The sequence below is a fragment of the Aspergillus glaucus genome (genome assembly GCF_001890805.1).
Source record: "Aspergillus glaucus CBS 516.65 unplaced genomic scaffold ASPGLscaffold_4, whole genome shotgun sequence".
Taxonomy (NCBI): Eukaryota; Fungi; Ascomycota; class Eurotiomycetes; order Eurotiales; family Aspergillaceae; genus Aspergillus; species Aspergillus glaucus.
The window spans coordinates 125085-146963 of NW_019170456.1; the positions used below are offsets into that span (position 1 = coordinate 125085).

The following is a 21879-nucleotide window of genomic DNA, read 5'->3' on the forward strand; positions in this document are numbered from 1 at the left end:
TCCAATATACGTTGGACGCTAAGTGGAAAAGATGCCACCATAGCGGTGGTTTACATATGGAACAGATGTGCTCACTATGCGCCTAAATAAACACCTACTATCCACTCCGCACAGCCCTAAGGCAGATCAAAGCCCCCTCGTTATTGTGATACTAATTATAGTTTACATGTCTAGGTTCCGTAACCGAACGAAATGTATTCGAGCAACATCTGAACATGTGCAAGATACATGAGCTCTGGATGCACTCCTGGAAATCCGCCTCTAGAACCACAACTCATAAGGGCCTGGCTCTACAGCACGCTCACTTTTCAACTTCTCTTCCCTGATCACTTCCCTGACCAATACATCTCTTTTGCTCTCAATCCACATACTCTGTTCGACCTGCCGCCAATTGAGATCCGCCACAGTCATGCCTTTGATATCCGCGACGATGCGCAAACCACCCCAAGTGAGCCGTTCAAATGTCACAAGCAGCATCGCCACGGTCTTCCAACCCCAGAACCGGCTCTCTGGAAGGTGTACCCGAAGGATCATTCTGGGCCAATCGCACAGATAAAACTCATTGTGTAGTTTGCTGTCCGTGTATGCCGGTCTAAAGCTCCAAACTTTCGTTTCCAAGCGCAAGCCATGTCCGCGGGCCTTACAGGCTTCAGGTCGTATCTCGATCGTCAACATGATGGAGTTGTCCGCAAGACCTTCGATATTCAGAAGGCGCGAGTTCTTCGGATTGAGATGCACGTCGTACCGTGTCGCGGATGGGTTTACGCGCGGGTCGCCGCCGACGGTCTCTCGTAGGGTCATTTCATGGCGGGCCACGTCGCAGTGGATATCGAGTTCTGCACCTGGATGATGTAGCTGGTGGACCTGACCGGGTTGGTCTCCAAAGAGGAACGCCTGCATCCTTTCCAGGGATGACTTGGGAGGCGCCGGTTGGCAAGAGCATTTGGAGTCGTCGCTAACGATTGAGAAATCAGTTAGGCCGTCTTCAGCGTGGCGTGCGCCTTTGCGCGAGACACTCACCACCACATCACCTTTGCGATAGAGAGCTGAAGGTTGGAGGAGGGTAAACTCGCTTTGCAGTATGATAGGAAAGTTGAGGTGAAGCGAGTGTGAATGCGATGCGCAAAGTTGACTTCTAGTGCAAAACCCAGAACCATTCACTGGCCTTAGATCTTGCGCCAAACGGTCTAGACGGGAAGTTCCATTTACTGTCGTAAATCTGGCGAGTCTCATCTAGCAATCGCGAGTCTGGCACGCGATAATGCGAAACGTGAGGGTATCTTCCTTCACGGCTGCATGACTTCTTTGCGCAGACATACCGTGATCGCGCTAAAGCAAGCAGCTATTCGCTGCACCCATTGTCTAGGACCATAGGCGCTTTCTTTGATTCTTAACAGCAATCCTTTGACAGCTCTAGTATCTCCTGTGATGAGATCCAGCTTGCCATTCTTGTTTTTTTTTTTTTTTTTTTTTTGTCTGGATGCAAGCAGCACCTTACCATTATTCTACTGCTTGATCGATTTCTATAAGCCCCGAGTAACATGGAGTACGACACCTTAGCTCCACCTATTTTCTATTCGATTGGTAAAGTATATAAGATTCAATATCCAGTGCTGTCAAGAAGATCTTAGTTACCAGAGTGAGCAAGTTACTCACACATATATCCTTATTGCCAGTTCCCAGACTCCAGATCATACTCATATTCCCCGTATAGTTTATACTCGTAAGGAATAATCCAATCTAAAAGTTCATGTCATTGACAGTATGTGATTACATAAGCACACTGCAGCTTTCCAGACTCGGCGATGATCCCAAGCGCCGCAAAAGAGCAGCGATACCCGGTGACAACACATCTCACAAATTTCAATCCCTCCATATCATATCCTATACCGATACACGATAGCTATTATAATCTGAAACGGTCACCATGTCGAACGAAATGGAAGTCGACCCTCCGGTCCAGCAAGAAGAGGAGGCGCCAGCACAATCCGGCAACGGCAACTTCGAACCACGAACAGAGTCGGGCGCCGTCCCGGTGCGCAGTATTGAGGGATGGATCGTGATAGTGACAAATATCCACGAAGAAGCATCTGAGGAGGACGTGACAGATCTGTTCGCAGAGCATGGAGAGATTAAGAACTTCAACTTGAACCTTGACCGCCGGACGGGTTATGTGAAGGTATCGCAGCTCTGTTGATCCTCGGGCCATATCGCAATGCTGATGACTACTGTTTGAATACAGGGATACGCTTTGATCGAATATTCGACCGTCACCGAAGCCGACGAAGCCGTTAAGTCGTTGAACGGCTCCAAATTGCTCGACCAGACTATCAACGTCGACTATGCTTTCGTCCGGCCTCCGCCATCAGGTAAAGGGAAAGGTGGTGCACCCAAGGGCGGCCGTGGTGGACGGGGTCGCAGCAGGAGTCGCGAGAGGAGTCGCAGCCCTGGTGCTGATAATGAGCGGGAGTAAATGGGTCTATGTGGTGGCTACCCTTTGGTTTTGGAATGAAAAGCTACGTCTCTTTTTTTTTTTGCTCGATGGGGTTGCCATCTCGGTGTTGCGATGCGGGCCGTTACGATTACAACGATTATGCTGCCGTGGTGTACAAGGATCCGGGATGGAAGACATGGATATTGGCCGGCATTACCTCTATTTGCTATAGGCTCTCAGACATTGCCATTGTTTGGCATGGCAATCTGCGCCTAAAAAGCTAAGAGGTATTCGCCGGCGTCGTGGTATACTTTTAACGTGGTATGCAGACTTCCTTGGCATTTATCGTTTGGGAAGCCCTATTGCTAACTTGGGCTTCAGAACTAGATGATTCTCAGTTTCCTTTTTGCGTCTCAATCTGGATATCCAAAATTGTGTTTAGAATAGGGGCTTATGCATCGAATACAATTGGCGCCTTGCGCATTTTGCCTTGCATTTACATGATTTTCTTGAACTACACAGAGCTGTCTATTTTTTTAAAATAGCGTCTGCCTGCATATCAATACCCTGTCCTGTCGCTGTCGCACACACCCATCGGGGCATATCCTATATAAGAACACAGGATTGTATAGATTTCAGACACATAAAAACAGAAGTAATAGCGCACAAACTCATTCCATCCATCTAAAATGGCAGGCGCTGCTGAAAGGGTCCTTCTAGACGAAGGCGCGGGCCGGCAGCTTCCCCGCATGCGGAATTAGTCCCTTCTTCGACTGCGACTCTTCTTCCTTCCTCTCTCCAACCTCCCGTTGACATCCGGCTATAGTCCATGAAAAAGGTTTCTTCTGTCTTTACTGTATGGTTCTCAATTGAGAATTGCCTGTCCTTACTATCCTATTCTTCATCCTATATGCCTTGAAGAACGACTGGTTGGCCTCTGCGGTCTCGAACCTCTCTGGACCTCTAGGCAGACCCCGTTATCGCACTGACTGCTACCTACGATTATCCATACATAATACCTATCACCTCCTCGATCCTCGACACAATGAAACTATACACCATTTCCGCTCTATCCTTATACCTCATTTCGACGCAGATTGGGGCAACCGAGGCGCTGGCGCGTCGGTCCCAGCAGTTCCTTGCGCCACCAGACGAACAACCAAAGCTATCCAAAAACACGAATGCTCCTTCAGCTCCTTGGAACAATGATTCGTCTATCAGCACAAGTTTTGATGACTTGGTCGCAGCGTTGGACACGATGCAAAATGACTACTTCGAGCTGTGGCAGGGTACCTGGCCGAGTAGTATCGACTGGACCGCGGCGGTGCTTGGAACGCATGTTTCAGCTACTCTTTCTTCGCTGACTTCGTCGAAGGACGATGCTCTCATGTCATCGATTACTACAGCTTCGGATGCGAGCGACGAGGACGAGACGTCGATGTCGGTGGCAAGGATAACTTCGATTGCGCTTGAGAACCTGATCAACCGCTTTTTCGAGCACACTTCGGCGTTTTATTTCGGGGAGGATGCGTTTGCGTTGAGGAATCAGGCTTACGATGATATGCTATGGGTTGTGCTGGGGTGGTTGGAAAACATCAAGTTCCAGACGCTGCATTCGGATTTGCGTTACACTTCCAATGTCACAACCGGCGGCTGGCATGGAACCCAGTTCGAGGTCCCTGCTGCTCATCGCGCGCGGTTGTTCTACGGTCTGGCGTCGGACGGATGGGACGTTACGCTTTGCGATGGCGGGATGATCTGGAGCCCATATCTGACACCGTACAAGAACGCCATCACGAATGAGCTTTACATTGCTGCAAGTATTGGGATGTATTTGTATTATCCAGGCGACGTCATTGACTCGCCGTTTGTCGCTGAGTCGACTAGTGCGTCGGATGGATACCCGCATAATCCGATCCATCTACAAGCGGCCACGGAGGGATATAAATGGCTCAAGAACTCGAATATGACTAGCGAAAACGGACTGTATGGAGACGGGTTCCATATCCGCGGTTGGGAGAGTGTGCAGCAGCCGGGAACGCGCCAGTGTGACGTCCTGAACACCATGGCTTACACGTATAACCAAGGAGTGATCCTCAGCGGGCTTCGAGGACTGTGGCTGGCCACAGGCTCGGAGGAGTATCTGCGGGATGGGCACGAGTTGGTGCAGAAAGTGATACATGCCACTGGATGGCCCAATAAAGGCAACAAGGAGTGGTCAGGCCTCGGTCGCGGCGGTATTATGGAAGACACCTGCGACTCATCCGGCAGCTGCTCACAAGACGGACAAACGTTCAAAAGTATCTTTTTCCATCACTTCACCGAGTTCTGTCGGGAAACTCGTCCACAGGAAAAGCGGTTCCTCACGCAAGCAAGGCGGCAAACGCCTAGCCAGGGGACACGCTTGTATAAATGGCATCAGAATCAGTGCCGCGGCTATCGATCATGGGTAGAACATAACGCGCAGGCCGCGTTGAAGACCCGGAACGAGCGTGGACAGTTTGGCATGTGGTGGGGTCCGGCATATGGAGCGCAGACGACGGCCGTGAGCAGTAGCCCGCTTGCTCGTGGGGCCATTGACTACCGCAATTACAACCAACAAGGCGAGGATAGTGAAGCGCTGATTGGGGCGTTGCGCAGCCGGGATGCTACCGAAGTTCCGAGAAATGCAAGAACTTGGGCCTATGACCGGGGGCCGCATGAAGGAGGTGCAGGTGGCGAGTCTGCAGGCATGAAGAGCGCCAGCCCACCGCCAGATTACAACAATCGAGGCCGAGGACGAACGGTAGAGACGCAGGCTGGAGGGGTTGCGGTGTTGCGGGCGTTGTACGAGTGGCGTCAGATGGCTTGAACAAAAGTACTTTTGCATTTTTACCATATCGGGATGGGATGGACGGAGTTCTGGTTGGACATTGTTATTTCTTGTTTTCTATTAGTATTGATATTCTCGATCCGAGTCATGAATAATGAATGATGCGTTGTCAACCGTCGGTGTATTTTGACCCTGACTCTCTCTTATTAGGATTCAGTATTATTCTCGACAGCCGCCCTCAGCGTGCAAATAAGGCTCCTTATAGCCGGCCAACTGACTTGCCGGGGAACCGGGAGAGGAATAGATGCCACTGGCCGGTAATACACAGCATTTTTGTATGAAACACCTTTTAAAAAAGCCGGATCGCCGTGTAGAATGTTCTTCAATTAACACTAGAATAAAACCGTCTTAATCATAATTGTAATTCTTGTTGTATTTTGTGCTGATCGTCGAGTTGCGAGAGAATCTTTGTGCTTATTCACCCTCTCTGTGCTTCTCCTCTCTTTTCCACTCTCTGGTTCCCTCTTCACTTATTACCAACAAACAACCTCTTCGGCCCCTCGCTCGCCCTAGTACTATTGTCTTCTCTTTAATGACCCAGATCGCTTAATTTCGAGCGGATCGTCTTCTCTTTCACTTCTCCCATTTTTCTTTCTTCCTTCCGGCCAGTTCGTTTTCGGAAGAAGAATCCATCGTGGCCTCGGCAAACAGCACTCTGCCATTCTGTCGCTGTCACTAAATTACCCGTCCTCTGGATATTGAATATCCGTCTGGCTCTCGTTCAGGAGGCAAATTACGGAATTAATACTGCTGCGTCTGCATCTACGGCCGTCGCTTCGTTCCAATCGCTTTCGTTCAATATCGGACTCCCCTCCCGACTACTGTGCGATTTCGATTTCTCCAGCTAAACCCATATCTTTCTTTTTCTCTTCTCGTTGATTTCGAGAAAGTTCAATAAATAATACTTGCTGGACACTTCGTCGTTGTATCTCTACTACGATAAACCGCGCGTTGACCGTGTTCCGGTTCTCTCCCCCTGAAATCGAAAAGCTCAACCGCCACAAAACTCATCAGCCACGAATTTTCTCCGTTTGCCGGACACGGCTGCCACAAAAAAACCGCAAACACCACCACCACATTTTCTTCATCTCCTTCCACGATAACCTCAACGACTCCAAATGGCGACCCAAACAGACTCCCAGGCTTCAGCGCCGGTTCCCACCATGCCTCAACCCAATGATCCCAGCCGCACGCACATGTCTGTATCTTCGTCCTCGTCCGTTTCCGATGCTGAGACCGAGCGCCGAGGCCGGTCTGAACGTCCCCGCATGGCCAGTCGGAAGCCTAGTGCATCCATACTCGTTCCCCGTGACCATCCCGAGATTGAGATTGAGGAGGAGGAGTTTCCGCCCGACGATGCTCGTGCTATGAGTCCGCGTCGTAACTCGGCGGATTTGGAACGGTTGGGGAAAGAGGCTAGGCATACTTTGCAGGAGTGAGTTTTTCTTTCATTCAGATGGGAAGAGAGGTGGATATTAATATTTATTTTCATTAGACAAGCCAAAGCTCTTCAATCGTCGCTTCAGGCATTGGCGGAACGAATCGACGCGGTGAAATCGGACCACGACAAGCTCGAGAGCGAGAACAAATTCCTGCAAGACTACATCGGTGGATTGACCCGCAACATGACCAAGAGCGATACCCCGAAAAGCAGCAAGGCGCGCAAGTCACAGAAATAAATCAACACCTTAAAACCCCGAATAGAGTCGATGGCACGTCGCCAGCATCAAACACAACATGATTGATGCCTTACGAGATTGACGTTGACAAAAACAAAAACCGAACAAAACAACATACCATACGCCGCCCGGATGCGATGCAATTATTGCGAAATGACATGATACCGTTTCACCTTTTTCTTTATCATTATTAGACTGCTTTACATTTCAACCTGCTTCGGCCCCGTTATTGATCTACGAGTGACGATTTGATCGTACATGATTTAACGGTCGCTTTTTTATTTCCCCCGTTCTTCTGTGGTGTTCTTGTTACTCTGCTTTGTGGATTTTCTTCTCAGCCTGTTCCTGTTTTGACGATGCTTCCTTTCGACCGGTGCCTGTCCCATCAGTCTTGCCGGTATTCGACGTTCAACCCATTGATCCATGGCAAGATCGAATTCGATGTCTCATCTGAGACAAACCGAAGAATGTCATGGCCAACTGATACCAGACCAATTGCACCAGCACCAACACTAGCACCGCCACTATTCACCCTCGTCGCACCGTCTTTCTATTTTTACCTTTTTCGCCTCCGTTTCTCTTCCCTCGTTTCCCTCCCCTTTCTCTTCTCTTTTATTTATGCTGGTGGTCTCCTGTCTATCTATCTATCTTTTGATCTGTCTGTCTGTCCTTACTGTACAGTTTTTGTTTTGCATTAGCACACTCGGCGTTGGGCTCATCGGAGTACTGAGTAATTATTTATTACTATTTAACAATTTACTACATATTCAACACTTTCTTTTTATTATTAGAACTGCACTTTGTGCTACATTCTATTATCTGCTATTGGTTGTACAAAGTAATGATTACTCCAATTCTTAAACCCGTTATATTTGAATCTAATATAAGATACTCCCACTCACCGGGATAATTACCAATGACATTGTGCGAGTCCAAGCGTACTACGTAAGAGTAAGAACCTTACCAGCAACACGACTGGTTCATGTGGCTAGATAAGCAACGTCTTCAGTAGCACGTGCGTTGGTCAGCTGCAGAGCAATCTGTGTTCATGTATCTGGACAGGGGTCTGTATCTACAGGAAGTAAATCATCTTACGGAACCGTGGTTCTTATAAACTTGAGCTGGTATAAATGACGTGGATCCAAGAAATAGTTAGGACTCTTGGTAACTAAAATTGCGAATAAAATGAAAAGGTATTCTTTGGGTACTTGAGGCAATAGTCAAAAAAAAGTAATAAAAAAGGCGACAAGGGGAAATAACAAAAAAAGAGAAAAAAAGACCCGATGATGGCTGGAGATATCCGAAGCACCGACTTTGCCAGTTCGCGCCAACACAAGGCGGTAGAATGGAACCGCGACGAAAAATAAAATAATCAACAGAGCATTAAAATCGAATCTCCATCCGCCAGCAGTAGGGTTTGGAAGAAAAACATCCCCACAACGCCTTGAGTAATATCTGGAAGAAAGAAAAATAAATGCGTCCCATTTCCCTTTCCCTCTCCGTCACTCTAGTCCCGTGTGGCGCTAAACGACAAGGCCTGCCTTTTCGGTATCTCCATCCATGACTCGGACGCGAGTCCTTCACCATCTCTCTGGATTTTTAATTTTTTTTGTCATTTATACTCATTTACTCAGCAGGCTTCTCGCCCTCGGCGGCGGGAGCGTCCTCCTTCTCAGGAGCGGGGGCGTTCGAGTCGCCGGCAGGCTCAGCCTCCGAAGAGGTCCAGAGAGTCTAGAAGGTATTAGTATATGAAACAGTGGGTATGTTTGGTTTCTGTCACTTACCAGGTTGTCTCTGAGGAGCTGCATAATGAGGGTCGAGTCCTTGTAGCTCTCCTCGCTCAGGGTGTCGAGCTCTATGGGACCAATTAGATACTAGACAGCGAAGATAATAGGAAGAAAACGTACCAGCAATGGCGTCGTCAAAAGCAAGCTTGGCGAGATGGCAAGCCTGGTCAGGGGAGTTGAGGATCTCGTAGTAGAAGACCGAGAAGTTCAGGGCCAACCCGAGACGGATGGGGTGGGTAGGAGCCAACTCGGTTTGAGCGACCTCGGTGGCGCTCTTGTAAGCCTCAAGAGAAGCGTCGGCAGCGCCCTTGCGCTTGTCGCCAATGGCGAACTCAGCGAGATAACGGTGGTAGTCACCCTTCATCTTGTGGTAGAAGACCTTGGATTCACCGGACTGGGCCGAAGGAATCAGGTGCTTGTCGAGAACCTCAAGGATGTCATCGCAGATCTTGGCCAGCTCAGCCTCAATCTTCTGGCGGTACTCCTTGATGAGGGTGACCTGGGACTCGTTGCCCTTGGACTCTTCTTTTTGCTCGATGGAGGTGACAATTCTCCACGACGCACGGCGGGCACCAATGACGTTCTTGTAGGCAACGGAGAGGAGATTCCGCTCCTCAACCGTAAGCTCAACGTTGGCAGAGGCAACGACCTTCATGTTCTCGACCATCTCTAGAGGACATTGTCAACACGGGGGTGTCTGGGGAGCGAAAAACGGGGAGCAAGCGAACGTACCCTCATAGCGCTCAGCCTGCTCGGCGAGCTTGGCGAGATAGACAGCATCTTCCTGGCCCATCGTGAAAAGTTGTACTGGAAAATCAACAATGAATAGTTAGCGGCAGTCATTCCAATAAAAACAGTGGAGAAAACAATGAATCTCCCAGTCTCCCTCTCCCATGATAACTTTCCAACACTCCCGAAAACCAACGAAAGCCAGTAAATGGCTTGCATGACACAAAAAGTGTGGAAGTGAGGCTGTGGGCTCGAATGGTTGGTTGGTTGGTTGGTCGCTCTCCCTTCTCCCCGCTGCCGCCATCGCCGCCCCCTTGAGGCTCTCTTTGTGTGGTCACCAGGCAGGTCGGGCCGTCATCAGGAAAAGACGAATCACGTAGAATAAGCGATCGAGCCATTGTGAGCCCTCGCTGGGTCGTCGAGAGATGGCGACTGGATGAGTTGCGCTGGCCTCTTTTTCCCACCTCCTATTCTTTGGTGTCGCGCGGGCGAAGACCGGGAGGGACCACCACCGCCCACCGCCGCCCGACATAGATCAAGAGAGGATTGGGACACAGCAGAGATGGCGATGGCAACGCGACTGCGGGAGGATACACAGTTGCAACCATAGTGACTTGTTTTTTTTTTTTTTTTTTTTTTTTTTTTTGTGTTGCGATGACGGGGAGAGTGGTACATGGGAGAGTAGTGTGGGAGGGGAAACAAGAACACGGTAACATAACAGCCAGAGTGGGAAGAGAGGATGTCTCACCTAAGTGTAGAGGATTAAAAAGAGGAATAGGATATCACTGAGAGAGGAAATAAAAAGGTGATTGTTTGGGGAAGAAAATAGAGTGGCAGTTTAAAGTGGGAGATTGGGGAAGGAGAGTTGTTTATGAGAGAAGAAGATGGAGAGAGAGAAAGGGAAATGGGGGGGAGAGGCGCAGAGGGAGGTTTTGGTGGGGGAGACTCAGTACATAGAGAGAGATGAGGAAGAGGTGTGTTTGGGCCATTACAGGGGAAATGGGGCGCGGAGTGCATCATTACCGCCCGTATTACCGCTGGCTTACAATACAGAATCATCACCACATGCCAATATTGTTATTTCTCTTGCTCTACAATAATAATTTACGTATTCTCTCTTTGATAGTGATACATCAATTATATCCTCATTTTCTTGTTATTATTCTACTCAGGCTGCCCTCAACAACAACTCGTACGGAATTCTATGTGGTTCGGTGGGCCGTCCCTCGTCATCCCTATTCGCAGAGTCCGCCAATCCTCAGTCACGGGACTAGCACAACTAGCCCCTACTCTACGGCTTTACTATGGCCAGCACTAAGGAGTATTGATATTCGAAAAAAACACCCGGCCTGCCACTTCAATAGTGGCCTTGATTTTCACCCTAGCCGGAATAATAATAGAATAGCTGTGCCTATTCTCGAACGCTGCTAGACCGTATCGGATCCGAGCGAGGATCTCCTCGGGTGCGATGCAATCAGGGGACATACATAGTCCATAGTTCGTAGTCCATAGCTACGGAGTACAATACAGAATATCTGTGGCGCTCCTTGCATTGCAGGATTACAGAAACAAAAGCACCTTATTTCCCTGTATCTATTCTCATACTCTGTAACGATATTAATAGCATGTCATCTCTCACCTGATCTGCGCGAGTAACTTACTTAGTTAACTACTTGTTGAGCGCTGACTCATCGCAATCACATGATACCCTGGCGTTGTCGTCATAGCCTCTTGCTCTTGCATCCGGTTGACCCATCACATCTACTTGCTCCAAACACTCCTACGACTTCCATCTTCCCTTCTTACTACATTTCACAAGTACATCTTTCTAAACTACATTCAACTGCAAGATACAAACTGAGCAAAATGTTCCGCCAAAGCATCGCTCGTCCTCTCACCTCCGCCAACCGTTTCGTCGGAAACCGTTCGTTCTCTGCTCTCGCTCCCAGAATGGGTGAGGGTGACACTGGCGCTCCCAAGACGGGTGGTGCTGCTTCATCGTATGTATTTATTTCTTTTCTGTGCTTATGAGTTATTCCACTGTCTTGGTCTCTTTCGCTGCGATGTCTTCAATGGACAGACAGACGAGAGAAGAAAGCGGATGACATCATGCCATACACCTTGGACAGATGCTAACTGCACCAACCAATAGTGATTCGTTCTCCCGCCGTGAAGCCGCGAATGAAGCCGTCTACATCAAGCAGCAGGAGCAGGAAAAGTACGTCCAATCCTATCCCATATAGTTAATCCTGTGTGGTCAGATAATAACCAATCTATACGTACAGACTCCAGGCCCTCAAGAAGAAGCTCTCTGATCAGCGTGACCAGCTCAACGAGTTGGAGAAGCATGTGTACGTACCTTACCTTTTCACTCCGAATCCAGAATACCCCGGCGAGCAGAGCTAACGACTCGTTTCAACAGCGACGACTTGAGCAAGGGCAAGCAGCAGTAGATTCTGACTGCTACATAATCTCCTCTACCTTGTATTCATACACCCTCGCTCCTCGATATCCTCCTTTGCTACTAGACCTGACGTCCGTCTTCTCGTCAACTCTCATACTTCTTGCTTTCGAGCGAGATAGACTACAATATGCTTATGATTTCATGTATAGCTAGTTAAGACTACAATCACGATTCTCTACTTCAAGTGTCATATGGCAACCCTAGTATCAGAATATAGGCGTAAGAAAACTCAGTGTCATCATTATTTCTAGAAGAAATCCCATGCGCAGTAAAAACGATTAAAGAAACCCCAAAGCATAAACTCCCACAACAGTCATGCAAATTACCGACGTCCCATGTAAGACCGGTAGAAATCATCCGCCGCACTCGCGCCGCCGATAGAGCTACTGAATCCATATCCGAAGCGCGACGAAAGAGTCTGGCCTGCCTTCTGCGCCGTGCTGACCTTGTCCTGCAGCTCTGTCGTGCCCTGGTCGATGAGCTGGAGCTGCGAGAGGTGCGAATTGAGGATGCGCACGATTTGGGAAATCTAGCTTTGTCAGCACTGCATTCTTCAAGATTATAAATAGGAAGGCGGAGCTTACCGGTTCATCTGCCTTGCTGGTCTTGCTCAGCGTCGCCGAAGCACCGTTGACTTCTTCAATCATGCTCGACAGATCCTTGCCCATCTCGTCCAGACGCTCAGACAGTTTCTCGGCCAATTTGTACGTCCTCTCACGCTCTTGGTCAGGTCCCTGAAGCGTCTCGCCAGGTCCAACCTGCTTCGACATCATCTCATCGACCTCGCGCTCGTACCGGTCCAGCCACGAGCTAAGTTCCTCTTGCTGTCCCTCGACAGATCCAAGCTGGCGCTCCACTTCCTGCGTGGCACGCTCTGCGTCGACAGTGCTTCCGTACAGCTTCTGCACCTTGGTGCCGTTCTCCACCAGCATACGGTCCCATTCAGCCACCTTCTCGGCCTGCTCCCGAAAGTCCTTCTGGTACTTGGTCAGGTCTGTGGCCCATCGGGTGATGATCTCGTCCATCGTCTTGTTCTTCAAGCGAGACTGGGCTGGAGGGGTGGGTCCGGCGGTCGAAGCACCCAGGCCGGCACCTGGTGGTGCGGCGGCCGTCCCTGCGGTTGCGCCAGTAGTGGAGGGACCCGTCGTCGCAGTGGTCGGCGCGGTAGTCACTGGTGCGGTCGTAGTGGTTCCTGCGCCGGCAGCAGTGCTGGCTGGCTGTGTTGACGGCGTGGGTTCCGCAGGCTTGTTTCCAAATAGTCCACCAATGGCCGCCGGTTGGGTGCTAGGGGCCGAAGGAGCAGCGGTCCCGGGAGCGCTGGTCGCCGTCGACTTGGCTGCACCAAGAGCAGAGAATAAGCCACCCGCAGGAGGAGCAGCTGCAGGAGTGGCAGATGGAGTAGTTGAAGAGGTGGTGCCTCCTAAACCAAACATTGGCTTGGCCGGAGTGGTGGATGTGGCAGGCGTAGTGGAGGATTCACTAGTGGTTGTGGTGGCAGTAGGTGGTTTGAAGAGCGACGGTGCCTGCGCACCTTGTCCGCCCGCTGCTGGAGTGGCTGTCGGGCCCCCAAAGAGAGGGGGCTTGGAGCCGCTGTCCGCACTGGTCGTGGCCGGGGTCGTCGACTCTGCCGGTTTATTCCCAAAAAGACCACCTCCCGTAGGTGCCGATGGCGTCGATCCAAACATTGGCTTCTGCTGTTGTGTGCTTCCAAAGAGGCCGCCACCCGACTGCGGTTGCGATCCTCCTCCAAATGGCGCTGGCGTGGTAGAAGGGGCGGTTGCCGTCGTGACAGCGGTTGGGGTCGTTGACGAGGTGGCGTTGGGGGTCGCATTTCCAAAGAGACCGCCGGCTGGCTTCTGCGCCGGTTGGCCAAAAAGAGACTGTCCTTGACCGGCACCGCCCTGCGGAGGAGGACCAGCTGGAGTGGTAGACGTGTTGCCGAAAAGACCTCCACCAGCTGGGGCAGGAGTAGCCGTATTTCCAAATAAGCCACCTGCAGGCTTCGGCGCGTTGCCAAACAATCCACCGCCGCTCGCCTGACCAGACGCAGGGGCTTCACTCGCCTTGGGAGTTGTAGATCCACTTCCAAACAACCCTGACGACTGAGTACCTGAACCGGCGTTGTTCTGCGTACCGAAGCTGAAGCTGGGCGTGCTGCTGCCAGATGCACCGCTAGTGCCGGAACCAAAAAGCGAGGGACCAGACGAAGCTTGAGGGGTCGAAGACTTGTTTCCGAACAGAGACGCTCCTGAGCTGGCAGGGGTTGACGATGCGCCTACATTTCCGAAGAGACCGCCGCTTGAACCGGTGTTGGAGCTGTTCGGATTGGAGCCAAAGGGACTGGAACTGCCAGAGCCAGAGCCAAAAAGGCCACCAGACGATCCTCCGCCCGAGGATGGGGGGTTGAAGCTGAACGACATGGTGCGTGAGGTGAACAGAAAAAGTCAATGGGGCTGCCCTGGTAGGTAAAAAAAAGCAGAGCAAAACAGTCAGTCAACAGTGGGCGGAAACGAGCGTACAAAAACCTACTGCGCCCAGGAATCAAGAGATTTGCAGGATAAAAGATGGCAACCTCAAAGTTTGCAGTAGACAACACGCCGTAGATATCCCTCAATCCTGTAGCAACAAACCCAACGATGGAGAGCTGGAAGGACGTCTTTGCGTTGCTGGAGAGAAGGCGGAAGCGCGCTACGGCGGCTGGCGTCTAACTTGATACCTAAGGCATGTATTAATATGCCTCAGGCATAAAATCTGGACTCCAGCGGCAACGACAAAGTGACAACATACGGAGAACTAACGGAGTATTGAAACGGACGCACCTCGTCGTATGTCCTTTTTCTCGCCACTATCGCAAATCTAAACTACATGAGTTATTATTGGAAATTCAACATATCCTAATGTCGGAGAATCCACCCAATTCGCACCTGGAACCCCCTCAAAAGAGCGTGGAGTTGGAAGACCCCGGAGCCCAGGAATCTGGTACGATTTAGTATTCTATTGGCTTGAGCGAAACAGTGAATTAATTGTATTATAGCACCCAACAGTGACGACGAGGACCACTTCTCAGACGCCAGTGAAGGCAATCCACGCTCACACTCTCGAACAACCTCCGGTCACGCTTCTCCTATTCCCCGGACCCGAGTCGAGAAAGTGGACGATAACCCCTCCCACGGAGAAGTTCCTGGAACAGCCGCCTATGGGAAGAGAGGGAAAGACTCGGTCCCAGATGAGGTCGAAGTGATCCCCGAAGGTTCACGCAGCAGAAGTCAATCGACAGCGCAATCCCCGCCCGAGAACCCTCCAGTTCCCCGGACGGTTGTCGAAAGGGTCGACCCGGAACATCCAAGCCATGGCGATGTTCCCGGCACAGATGCGTACGATAAGCGCAGAGCAGATGCGGTTCCTGATGCTGTGACGACGGCCCCGGAGTCAGGTGGCACGCCGGAACTCAATCCCGAGCCCGAGCCCAATGATGCTGTTGATAGTACGGCTGTGCCAGAGACGGTGGTTTCACAGGTAGAGACTCCGACTGAGGAGGGGCCCGAGTCAAGGCCACACGCGCATCGTCGCAGGCCCAGTGATGCTTTACCGGATTCAGTAGAGACTGTGCCAGATGCCCCAGGTAAGCTTCTATCTTCCCTTCCAGCTTCACTGCAGGATGTTAAGGAACGATTGACCAATTCAGATCCGCAATCGTCGCCTGCGACTAGTGTCGAGCAAGAATCATCAGCTATAACTGGGGATGACCAGCAAAAGATGGATGGCGATAACGACATTGACAATAATGGCACAGCTATGCCCGGGGCTCTCCCAGAGGATGAAGATGATGCCGTGGACGACTTCGATGACTTTGCAGATGAACAAGAGGAGATGGGAGATGATGATTTCGGGGACTTTGACGATGGCTTCCAAGAGCCCGAGGAGATTGTTGAAGTCGAGGCCATGGATGAAGGCGCATCAAGTCCAGCACCTCAACCGCCGACTCCTTCAGTCGTGAGTACCCCCTATACAACGATACCGTCTATCCCAATATTAATATACGACAACAGCCACCACTCATAGACTTCGACGCCATCCAATCCCTCCCCGACCTCCACGCCGCCCTCGAAGACCCCCTCGACCGTCTCTTCCCCACCTCCAAGAACACCACCTCCCTCCCCCCAGTCCAGCCCATCGAAAACGCCTCCGCCATCTTCCACACAGACCGCTCCCTCTCCCTCTGGTCCCAACTTGTCGCACCGCCTCCTCTCCAGCCCCAGAACTGGGTCAAATCCCGAATCCGCCGTCTCTTTCTCGTCTCCCTAGGCGTCCCCGTCGATCTTGACGAGATCCTCCCCGCCTCGAAGCAAAAGAAACTCGTCCTCCCAGGGGACACAGCCACTTCCACCGTCACTTCAACAGCAACCACCTCCTCAACAACAGCCACGGCATCAACAACTACAACCCAACAACAAAAAACAAAATCCACAACATCCTCATCATCCTACTCCCGCAGCCGCCAACCACAACCCCCACCAGACCTCGACCTCTCCTCCGTCGGCCGCCTCTGCTCGACAACCGACGCCGCGCTCTCAGGTCTTACAGACCCAGAACTGCAATCGCACGTCGACGAATTACACAGCGTCACGCGGACGGCGAGCGCAGTACTGGAGTACTGGCTGAAGCGGTATGATGAGCTGGTGAAGGAGAAGGAAGCGTTTGAGGGTGTCATTGAGAATTTGGTTAGCCATGCTAGGAGGGTTAGGAAGTAGTTGTGTTAAGGTGTATTGATTGTGATGATAATGTATCTGTATCTGGGATGGACTTGTTTGTTTTAATGTGATGATGATGAGAGGTTGAGCATGGCATCTATTAGAGAGCATTGCTTGTTATATATAGTCTAATTTACAATTTAAAGTGTCAAAACATAAACCAAAGGGTTTGAGTGATTAGAGCTTTTCTCTATATACATGTATGCAATGCAGTCCATCATATGCACAGAAAGTAAGAAAACAATGCCAGGTAAGGATATATATAGCCATAGAAAAGAAGGGGGAAAGGCAAAAAAATGGTCAAGCTCAAACAGATCGATCCTGTATGCATGCATAATAAACAGACTTGAACAAAGATAGATAGAACCCAGCATACAAAGACTAAGGAAAAGAGAAAACAACCAACGCCTTGCCATGTCCACGAAGAATAAACATTTTACCTGCCTAACAAAAACAATGAACTCGGGTATCATACTCGTACATAAAACAACGCACCCAGAAAGGTGAAAAACAGAAGGAAAAAGATAAAAGTAGAATCAGTATCCATACCACACGTGTACAGCAGCACAGATAAACAACAACAGCCTAATCCAACTCAATAACCTGAGGAGCTGGCTGAGGACTGCGTCCAGCACCCGTGCTAGGAGTGGACGACACTTCAGTCTTGAGCCTCTGCGGCAACGGAGATGCACTCGTGACATTATCATGCTTTCGTTTCGCAGAAACCCCATTAGCACTACCAGCCCTGTCCCCGTTCCAATCTTCAGCAGCTTGTGACTCCCGATCGGTTTTCAACTCCCAAGAGCCGTCCGCCTTGATCTGGATCGCTCGGGCATCGTCCACGCGGTTGGTGCGTTTGAGTTCGGCAAGCACTTCGGCCAGGAAACCGTCAATGATGAGGCTACTCGGACGAGCGTCTTCACCGCAGATCGGGCATTTCCAGTTCTCTTTCATGGGTCCCTTGCCGGACTTGGAGGCTCTCGTCATGAGGAATGTGTCGAGATCGAAGCATTCCTGGTGCGCACAGGTGCTACCGCGGACAGGGGTGTTGAAGATGCGAGCCATAAAGGGGTCGACCAGATTCACAGTAAGGTCATCATTGACAATGCTCAGCTCGTCATCTGCCGCAAGAGCCGACAAGCGCTGTTGAATTCGAGCTCGAGATTCAGACGCTGGCAGCTCACGTGCACTACTCTTAACCGTGGCATATTCCGCGATATCAAGCACCTCGACCCCGGCCACGTAATACAGATCCTTGGCCTCAGCTGGGCTGCGAATCAAGTGAATAGAAACCCTGTTGTTGCCCTCATGCAGATAATCCGTTATGTCCAATGGTATATCTTTTCCATTGTGCACCTTTCGACGCACGTAGAGCTCCACGTCATTCACGAAGATATAGAATACACTTGGCCAGACCGTCTCTGCGACACTCCAATCATGCCCAGTAAGTTTCAATGCTGATGGCGGTACCTTGATGCACCGGAGGCGGTAGGTCTGACAACCCTCGACGAGGACACGTAGCGAACGTTCTCCGGTCCCACAGAAGATAGAACGAGCCATCTTTTGGCAGTGGGCAGGACCTAGGACGAAATTCCAATGGAACCCACATTCGACCAATCCCAAAGGCGTGGGAGGCACCATGAACGCCCGTAGATACTGAAAGAGTTCGGCCTCTTTCTCGCCAGTTGGGGTCTGATGTATCATTTTCAGCATGGGATCTCGAAGATGAGCCTGGTGAAGGGCAACCCGAAGAGAATTTGGCCGGACAGTGTTGACGGGAATCCATCCAGGCTGTGGAAGAAGCGTGGTCTGAGCGACAGGTATCCGGGTCTGCTGTGGCCGGGCCGCAACAGAGCCGCGAGAAGCGGGCGTGGTCGGACCCGATTTCCGGGGTTGCCTATTCGTCCCATTTTCGGCTCTCGCCCGAGCCAGATTTTGTGTATTCGCTGTAATAGCGTTTGTTCGAGCCTGAGGAGCACGCAATGTTGCAGCTTGCTGGGCTGATAGTCCTGGCGCCGGTGGTGCCAGATTGGCATTGGTTGGAGGTGCCGTTTCACGAGCTGGCGGTAAGGAAGGTTGCCCGAACATTTGTTGTGTGATCATCCATTGCGGATTGTAGTACACACCAGGCAGAGCACCTTCAACCGGGGGTGCTGATGGACTGTACGGGACAGTGGCCACGCCACGGGATGAAGGCTGGTTCGCACCAGTGCTAGGGACGCGGATATGTGCATTAGTGCTGAATTGAGCGGGTGAATTGGAAACGGTTGTGGGAACACGGGAGTTTTGATTGACGTGATGGTGAGGCCCAGTTTGAACAGTGACCGGCCTTGCCACCGAGCCTCTACTCCCAGGCAACGATATCGCTGCAGGAGATGCAGGTTGAGAAGGTTGTTGAGAAGCTGCTGGCAGTGATGGTGTCGGTGGTTGTGACGGCATGCTTTGCCTCCTCGCATGAGAGCCAAATGAGTGAGGAGCGGTCACAAGCTGTGGCGAGTTGACCTGTGGTGAACCGACTGCTGGAGTGACGACTAGGGGTGAGTTGACATGCGCCGTATGCAATGCCAGGTACGCCTTGATCAATTGTTCGTTTTCAAGCCGCATTTGCTCGGGGTTTATTTGCTGTGCGGTTTGAAAGCGACGGTTGTAATTTTGCTTGTTACGGAGCCACAAATCTTTCAATTGTGCTTCGTGTCTACCACCGTACACCCGCCGGCACATAGCCAAAAATACAATTGATAACATCACCGAGGATGTTACTCCAAACCGCACCACCAACTCATCAATCAACGGAGGATAGGCACGCGCCCTCACTTGTGCATCATATGCCTGCCAGTTCTCATGGAGTGAGGCTAAGCATCGTGCGACCTGCTGCGAGGCCGCTCTGTACTGGGGGCTCGTCGCCATGAGCTTGGAATCGCGAGGAAATAGACTACACCATTCCAAAAAACCGGGAGACAACCGCTGGTTTTCCACCAGAAGCTGCTCAACCACCTTGAGACCGAGAATCGCAGACCCAGAATATTCCGGAAGCGATGAAAACTGGGATGGAGCCCATGTTGAGAGACAGTACGCTTGATGCAATGCCAAATACAACAAGTCTCGGGAATTGCAAGCGTCGCGGAGAAGACGCACGCGAGGAAGCTCCACGGAGTCTGACAAGCCAACCGTCTTGGAATAATCGTTGATAAACATGTCCAGAAACTGATGTGATTGTGCCCAGAAAGCATTGTCAATTTGTACATCGGTCGAGTTGGGTCCAGCCATTTGCTGGGGTGCTGAAGTAGTAAGAGTCATGGGAAATGAGTGTGCTCTATTATGCTGTGGGGACACCGCAACGGTGTTCAGAGCAGTCGAAGTACCCGCTACAGGCAGTCCCGCGGTAGGTAGCCCCGCGTCCCTGAACTGAGGAGAATTCAGCGACTGCGGAGTTTGTATCTGTGCCGGCCTGGTAGCTGGAGATGGGAAAACAGGACATGACTGATCTCCGTTATTCTTATCCACCGCACTCGAGGGGCTTGGATAGGAGAGATTGCTCGGATCAGGCGAGGGAAGGGAGGAGGCCTGACTGGTACTAGACGCGCTGGTCTGGCCTCCGCCGGAAGTGGCAGTCGTCGCAGGGATTGCAGTGGTTGACGCCGTGGATAAGCTCGAATTGCCCGGAGGAAAAGACGAACCCACGTGCTGCGTCTGCGGCTGCTGTTGTAATTGTAGGAATTGTAGTTGTTGCTGGTGGAGCGACTCTCCCGGGGTGACTGGAGACATTAAACTTGAATCCGGCGCGAATGCAGCGGTAACGGTCACCTGCGAATCCAATCGACCATTCTTATCCGGAGCAGAAACGGAGGGCCGCGTAGGACCAACGGGAGCAGGCAGTTGGTTGCCAGGGGGAGACGACGCAGCAGAAGCCGGAGTCGAGATCGACGGAGTGCATGAAGGAGAAGATGGCAAATGCGAGGACGGATTTCGCATGCCTTGCGGAGAGCTAGACGTGTGCTCGGGAGAAGATGAGGATGGGGTGGTGGTAGTGGTGGTGGCGGCGGCGGCGTTGTTATCGCTCGAAGGACGACGAGGACGCGAAGGTAACGGAGGTGGAGGAGGGGCAGGAGGGAGAGGGAGAGGCTGAGAGGTCGAAGCAGACAGTGAGGTACTAATCGAATTCGAGCGAGCGTGAGTGGGAGTAAGATCGAAGGTATTGGAATTCAACATCCAAGATTTGCGCCGGCCGCCTAGAAAAAGGCTAGCGGTGGAATTGCAAGACTCGACTTCATGATCGGCACGCGGATTAGATAAGTGGGGTCGGACTTTGGGCGGCATTTTGCCATTTTATGTAGTTGATAGTAGAGGATTATAAGAGTGTATAGTTGAAAGTGTTAAGAAAAAAAAGTGTTGAAGAAGTAGAGATGGAAATGTTTATTTAATCAGTTTGGTTGTCGAGGCTTGTTTGCGTTCTTTGTTTAAAATCAAACGGTGCAAAAATAAAAAATAAAAGAAAGTTCATATGCACTGTTGTACTTGTATAGTAACTGGAAGCAGAAGGAACATTGCGGAAGCCAGAAAGAGAAAGAGCAGATTATCATCTCATCCAATTCCCTCCAACATGAAGAGATTGGCATAAGCCGTCCTGATGAAAGCTGCAGGCGCGGAGATGGGAACGAGATCCGATTTGGTTACAAATCCGGCAGACAATAACAAACATGGGGAGTCTAGATGGGTCTTGACAGAATAATATGTATGTGCATGTACTTACCAAGGAAGGAGAGAGCAAACAACCTCTAGGGTTGGAGGGAGCAAAAAGAATAGATGTGAATAAGAAGAGAAAGAAGAGAAAGAAAGAAAAAAAAAAAAAAAAAAAAAAAAAAAAAGGGCCGGGCGAGGATCGAACTCGCGACCACCAGATTTGCAATCTGATACTCTACCACTGAGTTACCGACCCGTAGTGAAGTCTACAAAGATAACAACACTAGAATGTCATCTAGATAAAGTCGGAAAGATACACTTTTTGAATCGAGATCTTCTGCTGATCTCTCAGTTTATAAGTCAATTGGATATATAAAGAGTACTCTGTAGGATTACTTGGTCTATTCCCGAACTATTCACAATTGACCCAAAGAATGGGATGATACATATTCTGACATGCGTCACAAAAGTACTGTCACCAAT

The 21879-nt window shown here is 50.7% G+C and overlaps 10 protein-coding genes and 1 non-coding gene across 11 annotated transcripts; 6 read left to right on the forward strand and 5 right to left on the reverse strand.

Annotated features, from left to right (window-relative positions):
* Positions 1-261: 261 nt before the first annotated feature.
* ASPGLDRAFT_120070 (uncharacterized protein) lies at positions 262-900 on the reverse strand (the record flags this gene model as incomplete). Its single annotated transcript, XM_022540114.1, has 1 exon — positions 262-900. One exon carries the CDS (start codon positions 898-900, stop codon positions 262-264), a length of 639 nt encoding a protein of 212 aa, XP_022403614.1.
* Positions 901-1838: 938 nt separating this feature from the next.
* On the forward strand, positions 1839-2881 carry ASPGLDRAFT_165197 (RBM8 family RNA-binding protein). Its single transcript, XM_022542603.1, has 2 exons — positions 1839-2179; positions 2243-2881. The coding sequence occupies exons 1-2, from the start codon at positions 1928-1930 to the stop codon at positions 2471-2473; spliced, it is 483 nt and encodes a 160-aa protein (XP_022403615.1). The 5' UTR covers positions 1839-1927; the 3' UTR covers positions 2474-2881.
* Positions 2882-3189: 308 nt separating this feature from the next.
* ASPGLDRAFT_43394 (putative glycosyl hydrolase) lies at positions 3190-5428 on the forward strand. The gene has a single exon (XM_022545799.1). It carries the CDS (start codon positions 3480-3482, stop codon positions 5283-5285), a length of 1806 nt encoding a protein of 601 aa, XP_022403616.1. The 5' UTR covers positions 3190-3479; the 3' UTR covers positions 5286-5428.
* A 996-nt stretch (positions 5429-6424) lies between these two features.
* ASPGLDRAFT_64237 (short coiled-coil protein) lies at positions 6425-6985 on the forward strand (the record flags this gene model as incomplete). The annotated part of the gene is made up of 2 exons (XM_022548748.1): positions 6425-6741; positions 6802-6985. 2 exons carry the CDS (start codon positions 6425-6427, stop codon positions 6983-6985), a joined length of 501 nt encoding a protein of 166 aa, XP_022403617.1.
* A 1626-nt stretch (positions 6986-8611) lies between these two features.
* Positions 8612-9565, reverse strand: artA (14-3-3 adaptor artA; the record flags this gene model as incomplete). Its single annotated transcript, XM_022540068.1, has 4 exons — positions 8612-8716; positions 8770-8840; positions 8893-9441; positions 9505-9565. The coding sequence occupies 4 exons, from the start codon at positions 9563-9565 to the stop codon at positions 8612-8614; spliced, it is 786 nt and encodes a 261-aa protein (XP_022403618.1).
* Positions 9566-10134: 569 nt separating this feature from the next.
* On the forward strand, positions 10135-11067 carry ASPGLDRAFT_1104747 (uncharacterized protein). Its single transcript, XM_022539575.1, has one exon. It carries the CDS (start codon positions 10465-10467, stop codon positions 10930-10932), a length of 468 nt encoding a protein of 155 aa, XP_022403619.1. The 5' UTR covers positions 10135-10464; the 3' UTR covers positions 10933-11067.
* Positions 11068-11367: 300 nt separating this feature from the next.
* Positions 11368-11954, forward strand: ASPGLDRAFT_32679 (uncharacterized protein; the record flags this gene model as incomplete). Its single annotated transcript, XM_022544210.1, has 4 exons — positions 11368-11501; positions 11654-11719; positions 11787-11852; positions 11924-11954. 4 exons carry the CDS (start codon positions 11368-11370, stop codon positions 11952-11954), a joined length of 297 nt encoding a protein of 98 aa, XP_022403620.1.
* Positions 11955-12287: 333 nt separating this feature from the next.
* On the reverse strand, positions 12288-14385 carry ASPGLDRAFT_23006 (putative nucleoporin Nsp1; the record flags this gene model as incomplete). The annotated part of the gene is made up of 2 exons (XM_022543238.1): positions 12288-12494; positions 12550-14385. 2 exons carry the CDS (start codon positions 14383-14385, stop codon positions 12288-12290), a joined length of 2043 nt encoding a protein of 680 aa, XP_022403621.1.
* A 390-nt stretch (positions 14386-14775) lies between these two features.
* Positions 14776-16879, forward strand: ASPGLDRAFT_43401 (uncharacterized protein). The gene is made up of 4 exons (XM_022545800.1): positions 14776-14944; positions 15000-15587; positions 15651-15958; positions 16015-16879. The coding sequence occupies exons 1-4, from the start codon at positions 14863-14865 to the stop codon at positions 16714-16716; spliced, it is 1680 nt and encodes a 559-aa protein (XP_022403622.1). The 5' UTR covers positions 14776-14862; the 3' UTR covers positions 16717-16879.
* Positions 16880-16882: 3 nt separating this feature from the next.
* ASPGLDRAFT_43402 (MIZ zinc finger domain protein) lies at positions 16883-21492 on the reverse strand. The gene has a single exon (XM_022545801.1). The coding sequence runs from the start codon at positions 21031-21033 to the stop codon at positions 17302-17304; it is 3732 nt and encodes a 1243-aa protein (XP_022403623.1). The 5' UTR covers positions 21034-21492; the 3' UTR covers positions 16883-17301.
* Positions 21493-21580: 88 nt separating this feature from the next.
* ASPGLDRAFT_t51 lies at positions 21581-21652 on the reverse strand. Its single transcript has one exon. It is a non-coding gene; the product is annotated as a tRNA-Cys (tRNA).
* Between the last annotated feature and the right edge of the window lie 227 nt (positions 21653-21879).